The 15,972-nt window shown below is 50.2% G+C and overlaps 1 protein-coding gene across 3 annotated transcripts in view; it reads right to left on the reverse strand.

Annotated features, from left to right (window-relative positions):
* The window catches only part of PPP1R16B (protein phosphatase 1 regulatory subunit 16B), a 107,475-nt gene that overhangs the window by 20,972 nt on the left and 70,531 nt on the right, over positions 1 to 15,972 (reverse strand). For all 3 annotated transcript variants that reach the window (XM_027558547.1, XM_027558546.1, XM_027558548.1), the window contains exon 3: positions 2,492 to 2,562. In XM_027558547.1, coding sequence (XP_027414348.1) covers positions 2,492 to 2,562 — 71 coding nt within the window. The remainder of the gene's footprint in view (positions 1 to 2,491; positions 2,563 to 15,972) is intronic.

Raw genomic sequence — 15,972 nt, forward strand, 5'->3', positions numbered from 1 at the left:
CTCAGCCAGAGAGAGCTTCCTTGTTAACCCAGCCATACTGCTCTCCGTTTACAAAACCTCTGAAGGCTCCCTGTTGCCAAAAGCAGAAAATCCATAGGAAGCTCTTGTCACTGTGCTCCTTCGTTGTCCTGGAGCAGTAGTGATGATGACAATGACAACAATAACAACAGCCCCAGAATAGCAGTAATAGTAACAGGTCACATTGCCAATAATAGGAGTTAATGCTTTTTGAGGAGCTACTAGGGCCATGCACTTTGCTAACTTTTGGCCATGCATTGCCTCAGTGAATCCTCAGGAAAACATTTTCAGGGCTCCGTAGCCATCTAGGGCTAGAAGCTACGGAGCTGGACAGTGTCCATACACAGAACATGTCATCATCATAAAGGTTGTATTGGACAGTGCTGCCCTGAACCTCAGTTTCCTGAGCTGTAAAACGGGGATAATAGTATTTCAAAGAGTTCTTGTGATGATCAACCCACGCTTCACATATGTGAAGTGGTTTTGTTAAGAAGTGAACATATGACACATTTTCATAATCATGAATGAAATTCATTCAATCGTATCTGACTCTTTGTGACCCCATGGACTGCAGCCCACCAGGCTCCTCTGTCCATGGAATTCTCTGGGCAAGAATAATGGAGTGGACTGCCATTTCCTTCTCCAGGGGATCTTCCCAACCCAGGGATTGAACCTGGGTCTCCCTCATCGCAGGCAGATTCTTTACCATCTGAGCCACCAGGGAAGTCCCTCCATAATAATAATATGTAATATTTACCCAGTGTCAGATGATGCCTATAGGGTTTTGTATATTTATTTAATCTTCACAACAATCCAGTGACATGGGTACTTGTTATGCCTCTTTTACAGATGAGGAAAATGAGGCACAGACAGCTTAAGCAACTTGCCCAAGGTCACACAGCTAGACCCTGTGGATGCATGAAGCCCCACGAGACAGAAGAGAAGCCAAGAGGGCACACAGGGAGCTCCCAAGCCAATGGCTGAGGGTGGGGACTTGCCCCCGGGGCTTATGGGTAGAGCAGTGGCTACCTTTCCCGCCCTCAGAGGGAGATGGAGAAGGTCTCGCCAGCCCAGGCTTCCAGAGCCTGGCCAGGCCACCTTCAAGTCCACCTGCTCTGAAACTTGGGCCAGGGCACAGGGAGGTTCAGTGTGTTCACTCATTAACTCAGCAGGCACATATTGAGCACCTACTTTATGCCAACATGGTGGGGGACAAAGTGGATACACCAATGAGAAAGAGACATGATAAGCTCTGCCCTCATGCAGTGCAGAGTCTTGGGTAACCAGAGACCAACACTAAATGGTCCCACTAATGGCTGGAAAGCTTCCCTGATAGCTCAGTTGGTAAAGAATCTGCCTGCAGTGCAGGAGACCCCGGTTCGATTCCTGGGTCAAGAAGATCCACTGGAGAAGGGACAGGCTACCCACTCTAGTATTCTTGGGCTTCACTTGTGGCTCAGCTGGTAGAGAATCTGCCCGCAATGCATGAGACCTGAGTTTGATCCCTGGGTTGGGAAGATCCCCTGGAGAAGGGAACGGCTATCTACTCCAGTATTCTGGCCTGGAGAATTAAGAGTCAGATGCGACTGAAAGACTCGCACTTTCACTTTCACTGGCTGGAATGACAGAGGCGCTCAGAGGATGTAACAGCACAGCTCTCAGACTCTAGCTGTGCACGCACCTCAACACTGGGTGAGATGCGATGGGGAGCAGAGAGTGTGTGCAAAGGACCGAAAACTCAAGTAGCTGAAGGCCTGGCGGTCAGCATGGCCGGCTCAGCAGGGCACTGGGGTGCTCCTTACCCTTAGTGTTATGCGAAGACATGGGACTGCTCTGAGTAACATCAGCAGATGTTGGGTCTGAGCATCCCTGCGGCCACAGCACAGAGGGTGGATCAGGGCAGGATGCCTGAATGCTGGGGCCCAAGGAAGGGGCTGCTGCAGCATGAGATGATGAGAAATGTCAGCCAGAGCAGCCCCTCCTCAGCAAAGCGGGGGTCTGGGCCCATCTCACTGCCCTAAAGAGGCTGTGTGTTATGACAGCACACGGTTCCTGGCCAGAGTCCAAAGCAGTGTGACCTTAGGCAGGTCCCATAACCTCCCTGTCAATCACTGCTGTCACCAGGGTGGTCGGATGCCTTGGTGGGTGTGAACAAATGTGCTTCGTACACTGTCAAGCTCTGAACAAACTTGCTTTGTGTGTCAAACACTTTGCCAGGCAGCGACGATGCAGCAGACAAAGGCTCCCTGTCCCCGGAGGCAGTGTGTGCGCCATGCACGTGGGCACGGGGCTCTGTGGGCGTGTCTGTAACAGACACACTCGTCTCCAGGGCAGACAAGAGCCTTTCAGAAGTGGCAGCTGCAGCTCCCCTCCCCCTCCTCCCTGAGGGTCCTGGGCAGGAAAAAGCAGGGAGGGAGATGGGGCATGTGTCTAGGTGGGGAGCAGGGAGTCAGGGGTCCTAGCAGGTCCTCACCTGGTGCAGGGCGGTGAGTCCATCTTCGTTGCACAAATCAGGGCTGACCTTATTCTTCAGGAAGTAGCGCACTGCAACAGAGGGGAAGAGGTGACTGTCTTGTCACACACTGCATGTGCAGGGGTGGGGGGACCCAGGTAAGACCCACTGTCCCCCCAGTCCTGGCACCAGCAGTCGTATTTACTCCTTACAAACCTCCTGCCTCTATCCTCCCCGACCCGCTCAAACCTTAGTTCGCATCCTGGACCCAAGTGCAAAGGGAAAGATGCGGGGGTCTGCACACACATACAGATACAACTTCTTTACATTCAAGTCTACCCACTCAGAGACTTGGACCACGGCACAGGGAGGCATCAGTGAGTTCATTCATTAAGTCAGTATGCACATATTAAGCACCTACTGTATGCCATCGTGGGGTAGAGTGGTGAGATACACCAAGGAGCAAGAGACATGGATTCTGCCTTCGTGCGGCTGAGTTTGGGAAATGAAAGACCGACATCCAATGAGAAGATCCAGCAGCCCTGCAAGACCCTTCACAGACCTCCGTTTCTGGTCAGTCTCCAGGCAGGCCACTCCCACAGGGTGAGGTGTCCCTGAGGCCAGTGGGATGAAGCCCATGGTTTCCCTTCTGGTCCATCTTACCCTTCCCTGTTCACATGGCTCCAAAGCCGAATGTAGAGCCTGCGCAAGCCTGTCCCCAGATCCAGCTTCCCAAGGGTGGACCATGCAGCAAGAAAGTGCACCTCTAGGCTGAAGGGGCGACCACAGGATGGCTGTTTGCAGAGCCAATGGAGGAATTTGGCTACACAAGCTGGACGAGGCCCTCATGATGCAGAGAAAGCCAGGGACAGAGGCCAGGGTCCTGCAAGTGCAGGAGCAGGCCGGCCCTGGCCCCTGGGAGTCCCTCCCATGCCCACCTACTCTGAAAGTGTGAGTCAGCTGTGTCCGACTCTCTGAGACCCCATGGACAGAGAAGCCTGGTGGACTACAGTCCATGGACCCTATGGACCCTAGGAACCCTATGGACTGTAGCCCACCAGGTTTCTCTGTCCATGGGATTCTCCAGGCAAGAATACTAGAGTGAGTAGCCATTCCCTTCTCCAGGGGGGTCTTCCCGACCCAGGGATCTGGTCTCCCTCATTGCACGCAGATACTTTTATCATCTGAGACACCACCTCGTCTGGCTCCCTCAAAACACTAGCCGAAGTGCGCCTCCCCTAATGCCCATGGGGGGGCGGTGTCTCCGCGCCACCACCCACACGCTGGGGCAGGGCCACTGTGGTTTCCTAGCCGATTTGCCTCTGCTGTGGGGGGACAAACTCGAGTGAACTGTGAAGGGTAGAGGGCAGGTCATCCATTCTGCACGCTGAATATCCGCTGGGCAACCCCAGAGGGTGCGGGGGAGGGAGATGAGGTCTCCGGAACCTCAATGGGATGGGGGCTGTCTTCATTAGGCGCAGATCCAGGAACCTCAGGCCCGGCAGCACCCTTGGCCTGAGTGTGACCAGAGGTCCCTGCGAGGGGGAGGCTGAGGTCTCCACCCAACTTCCTGGCAAGAGGTGACATCTCCCACACACTTGCCCAAGATGCTTTCATCACTGCTGGGGGTCAGGGGGACAAGGGGCTTATATATGGTTTACACTCAGGTCCTCTGGAGCTGCCCTGTCCACTAGGGAACCACCGGCCACAGCGAGCTCTTGGGGTTTTTCAAACGTTAACTTGTAAAAATTCAAAATTCACTTCCCTCAGTCACTCTGGCCACATTTTAAGGACTCAAAAGCAAAAGTGTTAGTTGTTCAGTTGTGTCCGACTCTTTTGCAACCCCAAGGACTGTAGTCCGCCAGGCTCCTCTGTCCATGGAATTCTCCAGGCAAGAGTACTGGAGTGGGTTGCCATTTCCTACTCCAGGGGATCTTCCCAACCTAAGGATCGAACCCAGGTCTCCCGCATTGCAGGCAGATTCTTTACCATTTGAGCCACCAGGAAAGCCCCCAACAACTACAGGTGGCTACCATATTAGAAGGAAATGGCAAGCCATTCCAGTATTCTTGCCTGGAGAATCCCAGGGACAGAGGAGCCTAGTGGGCTGCCCTCTATGGGGTCACACAGAGTCGGACATGACTGAGGTGACTTAGCAGCAGCAACCATATTAGAAAGTGCACAAATAGAACATTTCCCATCTTCACAGAAAGTTCTATTGGACATCACTGCTTTGGGGCATTACACAAGGAAATTAACTGCATCACCAACTGCTCAGACCCTTCCGTGGCTCCCTACGGCTCTGGAAACAAGTGCAAAACCCTGACGATGGTGTAGAAGGTCCACATGATGTGTGCCCTGTCTGCAGGCCTCCATCTCGCACAGTTCCAGGGGGACCATTCATTCACATTGTGGCCTGTGAGAATGGCACCCCCTTAGGGCAGAGGAGTTCGTTCAGCCGTATATGGCACTCCCAACTTACCCGCCTCTCCAGTCTTTTTCTTAAATTTCAAACACCTTTCACAATAGTCTTTCGTCAGCTACAGAGTCACCAAATCTCCTTTGATTTCTGAGCTTTTGCACTGCCTGTTTCCATTACCTGGACAACTCAGTCACCCATGCGTGCATGCATCCATCCATCTAGCCTCACCCACTCATCCACCCATCCACCATCCATCACCCACCTGCATCCATGCATCCATCCAGCCATCCACCATCCATCCATACACCCACTGGCATCCATTCATCCATCTATTCATCCACCCATCCACCATCTATCCACCCACCCTCATCCATTCATCCATCCAGTCATCCACCCATCCACCAATCATCCATCCACCCACAGCCATGCATTCCAACACACACACACACACACACACACACACACACACACACACACACCCCTGTCTCACTCCTCATCCTTTACATCTCAGCTAAAACTTCCCAGATGAAGCCACTCCCCCATTATGCACACCCACAGCATCTACACATCTTGTATATAGCCTTAGCACAACCATAATTACATAACTATCTGGGTAATCATGGTGGGCTTTGGGTCTGTCTGCTGTGACCTGACACTCACTGCTGAGGTCTGGCACACAGTTAATCCTCAACAAGCCTTCCAGGACCCTGACTTACTTGGTGGCCTCCTAGCTCAGTCCAAGGACACAGCTTATCCATCTTTCAGCACAGTAGACCACCCTGTAGGGCTGACCCGAATGGCTCACATCTACAGTATTCAGCACGACCCACAGGGACTTCCTACCAGGATGCACAGTACCGGTCTCAGCCTCAAGGCCATATTGAGAACATTATGGCAAAGCCACTAATCACTGTGGCCCAGCCTATCCACAGGCCACAGGGGTGTCCTGGGCCTGACAGCTGGCCTTTGGAAGAGAAGTGACCACAGTGTCCCTGTGCATCATGGAAGGTTCTGGAAGGTTCTGCTCCCATTAGGCCAGGGTTCAGATCCCTTGGGGGTGGCTGGTGAACTAGGATTCCGGTCCAGGAGACACTCTTTGAGGCAGAAATTAAGTGTCGGCTGCCTAAAGCAGTCTTTGTGTGCAGTAATTATTAGGGTGTTCTCTGTGCGATGTGGGAACCTAAGACATATAATTACTCCAATGTCGGGCAGTTATTTTCAGCCCAAGAGGTGGGACAAGTCATCTCCGTCTCTAAGGAGCCGTCGACAGTCATGATCCAAGGTCCCCCTCTGTTGGTTCTACTTGTACTTTAGTTGGGAGCCTGGTTCTGGACACAACCCGCTGGAGCAAAGACTCCACCATCCAGGACCTAGCCAGGCTTTCCTGCCTCTGGGGTTCAACAATAAAACGATTCTTCTGGACTTCCCTGGTGGTCCAATGGTTAGGAATCTGCCTGCCAATGCAGGGGACGTGGTTTGAGTCCCTGGTCTGGGAAAATTCCACTGCCGCAGGGCAGCTAAGCTCATGTGCCACCACCACTGAGTCCACAACTCTAGAGCCCGTGCTCTGCAACGAGAAGCCACCGCAATGAGAAGCCCACACACCGCAACTAGAGGGAAGCCCCTGCTCATCGCAGCCAGAGAAAGCCCTCTCGCAGCAATGAAGACCCAGTGCAGCCAAAAATAAATAAAAAATTTTTAATGTTAAAAAATGATTCCTCTACTCCTCTATCAACACTGTCTTTTTACTGAGCCCCTCCTATGCACCCGGGTCGATGCAGAACTGCTTTGTTTCATGGGTTCACGTCTAATCACTCCTCCTATGGAGAAAAGGAAAGTACAGCTCACCGCCACACGAGACCCAGTAGAGGAAATCAGACTCTCTGATTTCTAAGCCCAGACTCTTGACCACAAGTCTGCTCTTTTCTGCCCCCGGGGCCAGGCATGGCGACCAGCAGTGCTGGAGTATTCAGAGCTGGGCTAAACGCTGATGTGGGGAGGAGGATGATGGGAGCGTGGACACAGTGACCTCTGCTCTGTGAGCATCAGAGGCCCTTGAGTCCCAGGCCAAGTCTCTTCTTGCAGACAGAGGGGCTCAGAGATCTACAGCCAGGACAGCAGAAATACCGCAGGCCCCAGGGGACATGGAGAGACATCTCAAGGGACAAGTTAAAGACAAAGTTGCTTCCTCTCACTCCCTACTTAAAACTCTCCTGGCTCCACATTGCTCTTAGACTAGAGTTCAGGGCTTCCCTGGGGGCTCCGTGGTAAAGAATCTGTCTGCCAATGCAAGGGACGCAGTTTCGACTCCTGGTCCAGGAAGATCCCCCGTGCCATGGAGCAACTGAGCCCATGCACCACAACTGCTGAGCCTGTGCTCCAGAGCCCAGGAACTGCAACTACCGAGCCCACGCACCGCAACTACTGAAGCCGGTGTGCCCTACAGCTTGTGTTCCTCAACAAGAGAAGCCACGGCGATGAGAAGCCCGCACGCCGAAACCAGACGGTAGGCCCTGCTCACCACAACTCAGCAACAGAGGCCCAGCACAGCCTAAATAAATAAAATCATACATAAAAGAGTCGCGTTCAGAATTCGTCCTTGGCCTTCACTGGGTCAGCAAACTATGGCCATAGGCTGTATGTGGCAGGCAGCCTGTTCCGATAAATGAAAATTTCTTGGAACACATCTGCACTCACTCATTTACATATTGCCTGTGACTGCTTTTACCCCACAACACCAGAGTTGATTAGTTACAGCAGAGACGTATGGCCCAGACAACCTAAAATATTTACTTTTAATATCTGGCTTTTTACAGAAAAGACTTGCTGACCCTGGTCTTCACAGTCCTGCATGGTGTGGTCTTGCCTACAGGGCTACCATCTTGCTATTTTCATCAGAGTCTATGGGAATGGATTGCTCTGAAGTTGTGCAGTGTGCAGCCCGCTCAACTGGACCTAGCCATCCTATATCCCTAACTCTCGAGGCTCTTCTCTTGCTTTCTGAACACCTTGCACAATAGAGGTAGCTGGCTTAGGGGGATCTGAGGGGTTGGTCGGGGCTCAGAAAAGACAAAGGCAAGAAGAGCACGTGCTCCTCTCCAGGTGGACGCGCCCACCACTTCCTGGTCGCCCACCCCCTGGTCTGCTCCCTGCCTCCCCAGCCCCGACAAACACCAGGCTTGCTCATCAGTTTGTCCACATGACCCAAGAGTCCCCATGCATTTGTTCAGCTGTGACTTTAGGCAAGTTATTCCTCTTCTCTGGGCATCAGTGTTCTCATCTGTAAAATGGGGATCACAATAGCATCTCCTTTGTGGGGATGCCATGAGGGTTAAGCAAGAACCCCTGAAAGCTACTACTATCATTTATATTAAAAACAACATCAACCACTGAGCTCCTGCTTGGTCCTACTCTGTGCTGGGTGCTAGAAATGTAAACATGAATATCTGGCATTTCTCAAGAGCCCCTGACCTGGTCTTAAAAGACAAGGACCATCTCTCTCCAGGGGGCTCTGAGCATCTGCTGGTTTAAGGACCACAAGTAAGGCCACAGCCAATGTCCCCACCATCCCCCCCATAGAGGCGAGACCCCACTGAGATGGTAAAGAGGTGGCTCCCGCCCTCCCCTCGTGTATTCCTGCGCCTGGCACCAGCCCCGTTGCTCCGCCCACACCTCCCTGGCAATCTGGCTGGAATCTGGGCCAAGCAGGGCCATCTGCTCCCCTCTGTCTCCAGCTGTAGCGAGCAAGCTGAACCGGCCCATCTCGGCAGGAAGCTGGTGGTGGCTGCCTTTGTAGGGAGAAATCACTGCTGACAAGCTTGTGTTTTCTTTGCTACCTGACCCACTCCACCCCATCGAGCAGACTGCCTGACCTCGGGCTGGTCAGTGATGTGCAACCACAGGTGTGGCTCCTGTCTTGGGCAGTGGGGCACAGCAAGGCAAGAGGTATCTGCCTACTGGATGGATGGACCTTGGACAATCTACATCTGCCGGGGGTGCCCTGGGGCTGAGCTGCTGCCGCCTGGCCACATGACTTCCATCCACAATCATGTTCATGGGACACCCACTCACCAGGCCCTCCTCCCTTTCCATCTCGCTTCCTTTCCTGCCCAGCACTCAGCAACGAAGCCTCATCCTCCCACTGCCTCCTAGGCGCTGCATGATCTAGTTTCTGCCCCTTTCCACCCCCACTTTATCCCACCCGCACCTCCTCCCTGAATCCCTCACCAATTCAGTCACACTGGCTTCTTCCATTTCTTAAAGCAAGACAAAAAGTGAGCTCCTCAAGGCCTTTACACAGAGCTTTCTGCACCTGGAACCCTCTTTCTTCCATGACTTGAGCCAGCAAGCTCCTCTTCATCCTTCCAATTCTAGCTGAAATGTCACCTCCTCCATGAGGCCTTCCAAGATCACCCCAATCTCAGTCAAGTTGCCTGAATGATTCTCTCCCACAGTATCCTGGACATTTGCATTTCTGCTTTGCAGTAGTGCCTACTGCAACCCATACTTACAGGGTCATTAGTGAGCATATATTAATTATATAGTTATATGTTTAGTTTTTTTAGACTCCATGAGGGCAGGGATCCCCCACTGACTGGTGTTCCCAGTGTCCAGAATGGAGCCTGGCTCAGAGCAGGGGCTCAAGAAATATCCATTGTAGTGAGAACACCTGAAATCTATTGTCTTAGTAAATTTCTAGTACTGAGGACAGCATCCTTATTAGCTATAATCATCACGCTGCACACTGGCGCTCTGGATGTAGTCATCCTACATAATGGCAACTGTGTACCGTCTGGCCAATATCTCCAAAAAAATGTAACCTACACGAGGAAACTGAGAAGGAAGTGGCCATCCACTCCAGTATTCTTGCCGGGAGAATTCCATGGACGGAGGAGCCTGGCAGGCTACAGTCCTTGGGGTCGCAAGAGCTGGACATGACTTGGTGACTAAAGAGAGCGAGAGACTGAGGAGATGGATGTGTTAATTAGCTTAACTGTACTGACCGTTTTTCTCTCTATATATAAAGGTAGATAGATAAACGTCATGTTGTACACCGTAAATATGTACAATTTTTATTAAAATTTTAAACAACCTATCGTGTGAGGGAGCAAAGGTAGGAAGGAACAAGAGGAGAGAGGATGGCTCTGGGGGTCCATGGAGCTCCTTGTTCCAACTCCTCATTCCAGGGGCCATGGGACTGTGGGACATGGTCTCCCGCTGGGGACATATGCATAGTCCCGCAAACACAACACAAAGAGTGTGACTCAAGGACTGAAAAGCAACAAGCATGGATTTTGCACAGACGTGCAACAGCAGATACCCCTCCTTGAGCCTCCAGTGGCGGTGCAGCAGACCTGGCAGTTGAGCAGCAGCCCACTCCCAGGCCAGGTACCAGACGCCCATCATGACCCTTCTGCCCCGGATCTCAGTCCTCAGTCTACCCTACACATTTGGATCTCAGTCCTCATTCTTAGTCTGCCCTACACATTTGGTGTTCTTTCTATAACTCAGCACTGACTGTGTTACAGGCACTATCTTAGGAGCTTTATGTCTATCAAATTCATTAGTCCTCCATTTACATCTATCAACCCCATAAATCCACTTATGAGGACCAATGACCTGCTATTATCAATTAACTGCCTGCCATTATCACCCCAGTTTACAGGTGGGAAAACCGAGGCTCGGGCTTGAGCTCGTGAAAATGACTTGCCCAAGGGCACGTGTCTAGGAATGGCAGAGCTGGGATTTTAACTCCCAGATTCTGACTGTCTCCAAAGGCTGCTTAACCACTTTGCTAAAATCATGCCAAACAAGGACCTGGGGAAGGGAAGGTGGGCAGCCAAGAAATGTGTCAGATGGATGCAGATATGAGCGTGAAGAGAGCCACAGAGCTGACAGAAAGCTAGAGGAAAGGTCAAGATTGTTACCAACAGTTCAGCATCCAGTACATGATAACAAGAGGATGATCACTAACGGTCATCCCCGAACCTTCTCTTTAGAGCAGTTTGCAGGTGAGGACTGTGGGGCAGGAGGTTAACACTTAGCCCGAGGTCCCATGGCAGAGGAGTGGGGACTTCGGGGAGGACCCTGAGCACCACCACTTCCTCTGTTGGTCTTCCTCCTGCATCTCCATTCCTGGCAGACCCTACCCCTCCCTTGATGCACCCCACCCCAAGCATCCTCAGGGCCTGCCTCCAGCTGCTGCACCCCACCCACTAGGCTGCGCCTCCTCCACGGAAAATCATGCCCCCACTGGTCACACTTCCTTTCCTTCCTCACGTCCCAGGTCTGCTTTGCTCAGTCTCATGGGATCCAGCACCTGCAGTCTGGTCAAACCGGATCCTTGGGTCCCCCTTCCCCCTCTGTGTCCCACCCCCCAGGGTGCTGGCAGGGCTGCAGGGGGCCCAGCGTGCTGCTCTGACCCTGCTTGAAGGGCCAGCACTCTCAGGAAGCAGTCTCTTTCCTCTCCTCCCAAGTCAAGGTTGTCCTGGGTCCTCAGCGCACTGTGCTTCCCCAGTCGCTCCACTGAGCAACTTCAACCTTTCCACCCACCACTGCTCCTCCTCGGAGCAGAAAGAGCCAGAAATAGCTGCTTCCAGGGGAGCCCAGCCGCCTTGGGCCGGGGGTGGAGTCAAGTCTAATGGTGGCTTCTGCAGGGGCTGGTGCCTCCCATCCCAGTGGCAGGAAGTTCACCCCAGGATCCCAGGCCATGACTCAGCCAAGGTGAAGGATGGGCAAGGAAGACCTGGGTTTCCTTCAAAGTCACAGTCCCAGGCCCAGGGCCCAGGAGCCAGCCCTTGTTCTTCCCCGGGAAGCCCCCCTCCAGGGCCCATGTGAGGAGAGGAGAAGGCCGGACAATAACCAGTGTTGGTGAGGATGTGAGGAAGTGGAACCCTCGTACACTGCTGGTGGGAATGTAAAACGAGGCAGCTGCTGTGGGAAAACTGGCAGTTTCTCCAAATATAAATAAAGGTTTACCATATAACCCAGCGATTCCACTCTTAGCTATAGACCCAAGAGGAACGAACATATATGTCCACACAAAAACTAGTATCTCGATGTTTATTTACATTATTTACAATAGCCCCAAAGTGGAAACAAGCCAAATGTTCATCAGTGGAGAAATGGATAAAATGTGGTGTACTCATACCATGGAATATTATGTAGCCACAAAGAGGAAGGAAGTGCTGACACGGGCTACCCCACGGATGTTTCTTGAAAACATCATGCTAAGTGAAAGAGGCCAGTAAAGAAAGATCACATATTGTGTGATTCCATTTATAGGAAGTGTCCAGAATAGGTAAACCCATAAAGACAGAAAGTAGATTAGTGGTTGTTAGGAGCTAAAGGGAGCAGGGAATGAGGAATGACTGCTTATGAGTACAGGGTGTCCTTTTGATGAAACTTCTCTGGAACTATAAATAGATAGTGGTAATTGTTATACAACCTTGAATGTTATACAACCTTGAATGTGAGTGCAATAAAGACCACAAACTGCACACTTTAAAGAGGGAATTTTGTAGCATGTGAATGCTACCTCGATTTTCTGTTTAATTTTTTTTTTTTTTTGGCTGTGCTGGGTCTTCACTGCAGCTCTTGAGCTTAGCTGCCTTGTGACATGTGAGATCTTAGTCCTCCCACCAGGAATCAAATCTCTGTGCCCTGCATTGCAAGGCGGATTCTTAAACACTGGACTACCAGGGAAGTCTCAATATCTCCATTTTAAAAGGAGAGCAAAGGGGTCTATGCTGGCCTGGAGCATCACGCTATAAACTCATTTCCCTACCAGCCTGGGAGTTCTGAGAGGTCAGTACAGCATCTGTCCAGTTCACTGCTGTACCCACGTGCTGAGGACAGTACACAGTAGGTATTCAATCCTTACTTAATGGAAACGGGAGGAAGGAGGAGGCCACTGGCCACTTGGACCCTAAGTGATCTGGTTCCTGCCCACCTTTCTTGGAATCATCCATCCCTGCCACCATGGACCCTTCAGGACCACCCAGGCACCACTCTGCCCCTCTCTTGCATCTGTGGGCCTTCTCATGCGCTATTCCCTCTTTCTCTGCCTTCACTTTACCTGGTTAATTCTTCCTTTTTATTATTTATTTATTTGGCTGCATCGCATGGGATCTTTGATCTTCATAGCAGTGTGTGGGATCATTATAGTTGCATGCAGACTTTCAGCTGTGGCATGTGGGGTGGGGGGTGGGCATGGATCCATGACCAGGGATCGAACCTGGGTCCCCTGCACTGGGAGCACAGAGTCGTAGCCACTGGACCACCAGAGTTAAACCTTAACCAGGCGTCTGTGTAAATGTCTCAGCTTACACATCGCTTCCTCCATGAAGTCACCCCAGGCTGGGCCAGATACCCTTCTCAGGTGTTTTCTCAGGTCCCTCCACAAGAACCCTTAACACCATAATGTAGTTGTATATGAATCTGTGTCTTTTCTAGACTATCAACTCTGGAGGAACGGAGAAGTAGGAACCACAAACTTTCTAGCCACCGTGACATAGGTTCCTGGTCAGTATGTGATGGTCACAGGAGTCAGGGGAGCCTGCCTGGCATCTAACCAAGCCTCAGAACTGGCCAGAGCATCTCTCTTGGGTTATTTCATGCTTTGTCCTCCAATCAATGCTCCCAGGCTGGCCCAGAGACCTTTCTGCCTCAAAATCTTCATCCCTTGGCCTAAACAAAGAAGCCTGTTTCTCTCTTAGCATCTCTGTTACCCGAATGATCATGAGGACAAGAGTGCCAAGAATGCACTGACAGGAAGCTCTAATCTTCTCCCTTCTAGAAACCCTAAGCCCAGGGCACATGGCTGAGCTGGGCAGTTGTTGACCAAGACCCATGTCAACTATCCAAATGCATTTGGAAATATGTAACTTGTATTTAGCATTAGGAGGGTGCCAGGAAAATTATTTCAGACCCTTCAGACTATAAGATCCTTGTGGGAAAATCTTGCCTGACTTTTTATCTGCAATATCCAGCACCTAGAGTAAAAGGTCAATAAATATTCATTGAGAGAATGAACAAATAAAAGTTCTGGTCTTCTTCTAAAGAAAATAAAACTAAAGTGACCAGGGAAATTTAACAAAATAAGAACAAGATCTATGTGAGGAAAACTACAAAACTCAGATGAAACCAAAGAAAATTCAATAAAAGGAGAGATATTCTATTTTCATGGATAGGGAGACCTCATACTATCAACAAGTCAGTTCTTCCCAGTTTGAGCTATAGAATCAATACAATCCCAATCAAAAATACAGCAAATCACTTTATGAACACTTTATGATTCTATTGTTTATATGGAGAGGCCAAAGACCCAGAATAGTAAACACAATATCAAGAGGAAAGGGACACATGTATACCTATGGCTGATTCATGTTAATTTATGACGGAAACCAACATAATATTGTAAAGCAATTATCCTCCAATTAAAAATAAATAAACTTTTTAAAAACTTAAAAAAAGATACTTGAGGAGTGAAATGAAGTTGGAGGACTGATACTAACGGACTTCAAGACTTAGTATAAAGCTATAGTAATCAAAGCGGTATGGTATTGGTGAAATAATAAATAGATCAATGGGACAGTATATAAGCTCAGAAATAGACCCTCACACATATAAACAACTGTTATCCATTGCTGGTGGGAATGCAAAATAATATAGCTACTTTCAGAGGTTTCTTATAAAACTAAACATACTCTTAACGTACAACCCAACAATCTCACTCCTTGGTATCTACCCAAAGGAGTTGAAAACCATATCCACACAGAAACCTGAATACAGACACTTATAGAAGCTTTATTCATCATCACCGAAACTGGGAAGTAACCAAGATGTCCCTCCATAGGTAAGTGGTAAACTGTGAGACATGCAGACAATGGAATATTATGCAGTGCTAAAAAGAAATAAGCTATCATGTTTAAATGCATATTACTAAGTGAAAGCGAAAGGCTACATACTATATGATTCTAACTATATGACATTCTGGAAAAAAAAAATTGGAGATAGTAAAATGATGGGTTGTTAGTTACCAGGAGTTGGGGAGGGGGAAGGCTTGAAGAGGCAGAGCACAGAGGATTTGGGGCGGGGCACTGAAAATACTCCAAATGATACCTTAAGGATGGATACGTGTCATTATATACATTTGTCCAAACCCATAGAAGGTACAACACAAGAGAGAACCCTAATGGAAACTATGGTCTTTGGATGAATATGACGTTATTAGTGTAAGATCCTCAATGGTAACACATGTACCACTGTGGTACCTGTTGTTGATAATAACATGTGGGCCCGAGGTGGAGGGGCGGGTATGGAAAATCTCTGTACCTTCCCTCCGTTTTGCTGTGAAACTACAACTGTTGGAAAAGAATAAAGACGACGTGAATAAGCAAACAAATAAAAAGAAACCAGGGAAGCCGATGTACAAAATAAGCTACAGCTAATCCTCTGGAAAAATGCATAGTCTTTCTGAAGTGTGGGGGCGGGAGAGGAATCACTTCATTATGCAGGAGCAGATATTTATGTACTAGATTTCCTCCAAGGCAGGGAGAACTAACTCATCCGATGTGGAGAGGACGTGGGTCTGCAAGGTCTCTCCACCAAAGCCGCAGAGACCTTGCCTGTGTGCGCATTCCTCTGCCTCCCTCCTCGGTCAGCTCCCTGTTACAGGCATCTTGCCACGCCCCTCCCCACCCACACACCTGCCGTACTTGATCTCCGGGACTCAAGGCAAGGACACTGTTGGTCCAGAAGCACGACTCTGAACATCCCCATTGCATTCATGAACACATCAGACTTCAGCTGTACCAGGTCCCCGTTCTTCACTAATTTTGCTTCCAGAATTCTCGAAGCACCTCCCTCTGCAGACCCAAGAATCTGATCTCCCTCCCTTCTGCCCCCGCAGAGCCCTGCCGCCCGGGAACTCTCCAAGGTATTCGCTTTGCTCCCAATTCCCCTCTCTCCCCAAACGCCCTGCGCCGCTGCCTCTTCTTGAATCCCTGTTGATCTCCCAACTCCATCTCTCTCACCTCACTTCTCTTTTCTCAGTTTTTTTAAATGGCCCAATTATTTC

This window comes from Bos indicus x Bos taurus, chromosome 13, assembly GCF_003369695.1.
Source record: "Bos indicus x Bos taurus breed Angus x Brahman F1 hybrid chromosome 13, Bos_hybrid_MaternalHap_v2.0, whole genome shotgun sequence".
Lineage (NCBI taxonomy): Eukaryota > Metazoa > Chordata > Mammalia > Artiodactyla > Bovidae > Bos > Bos indicus x Bos taurus.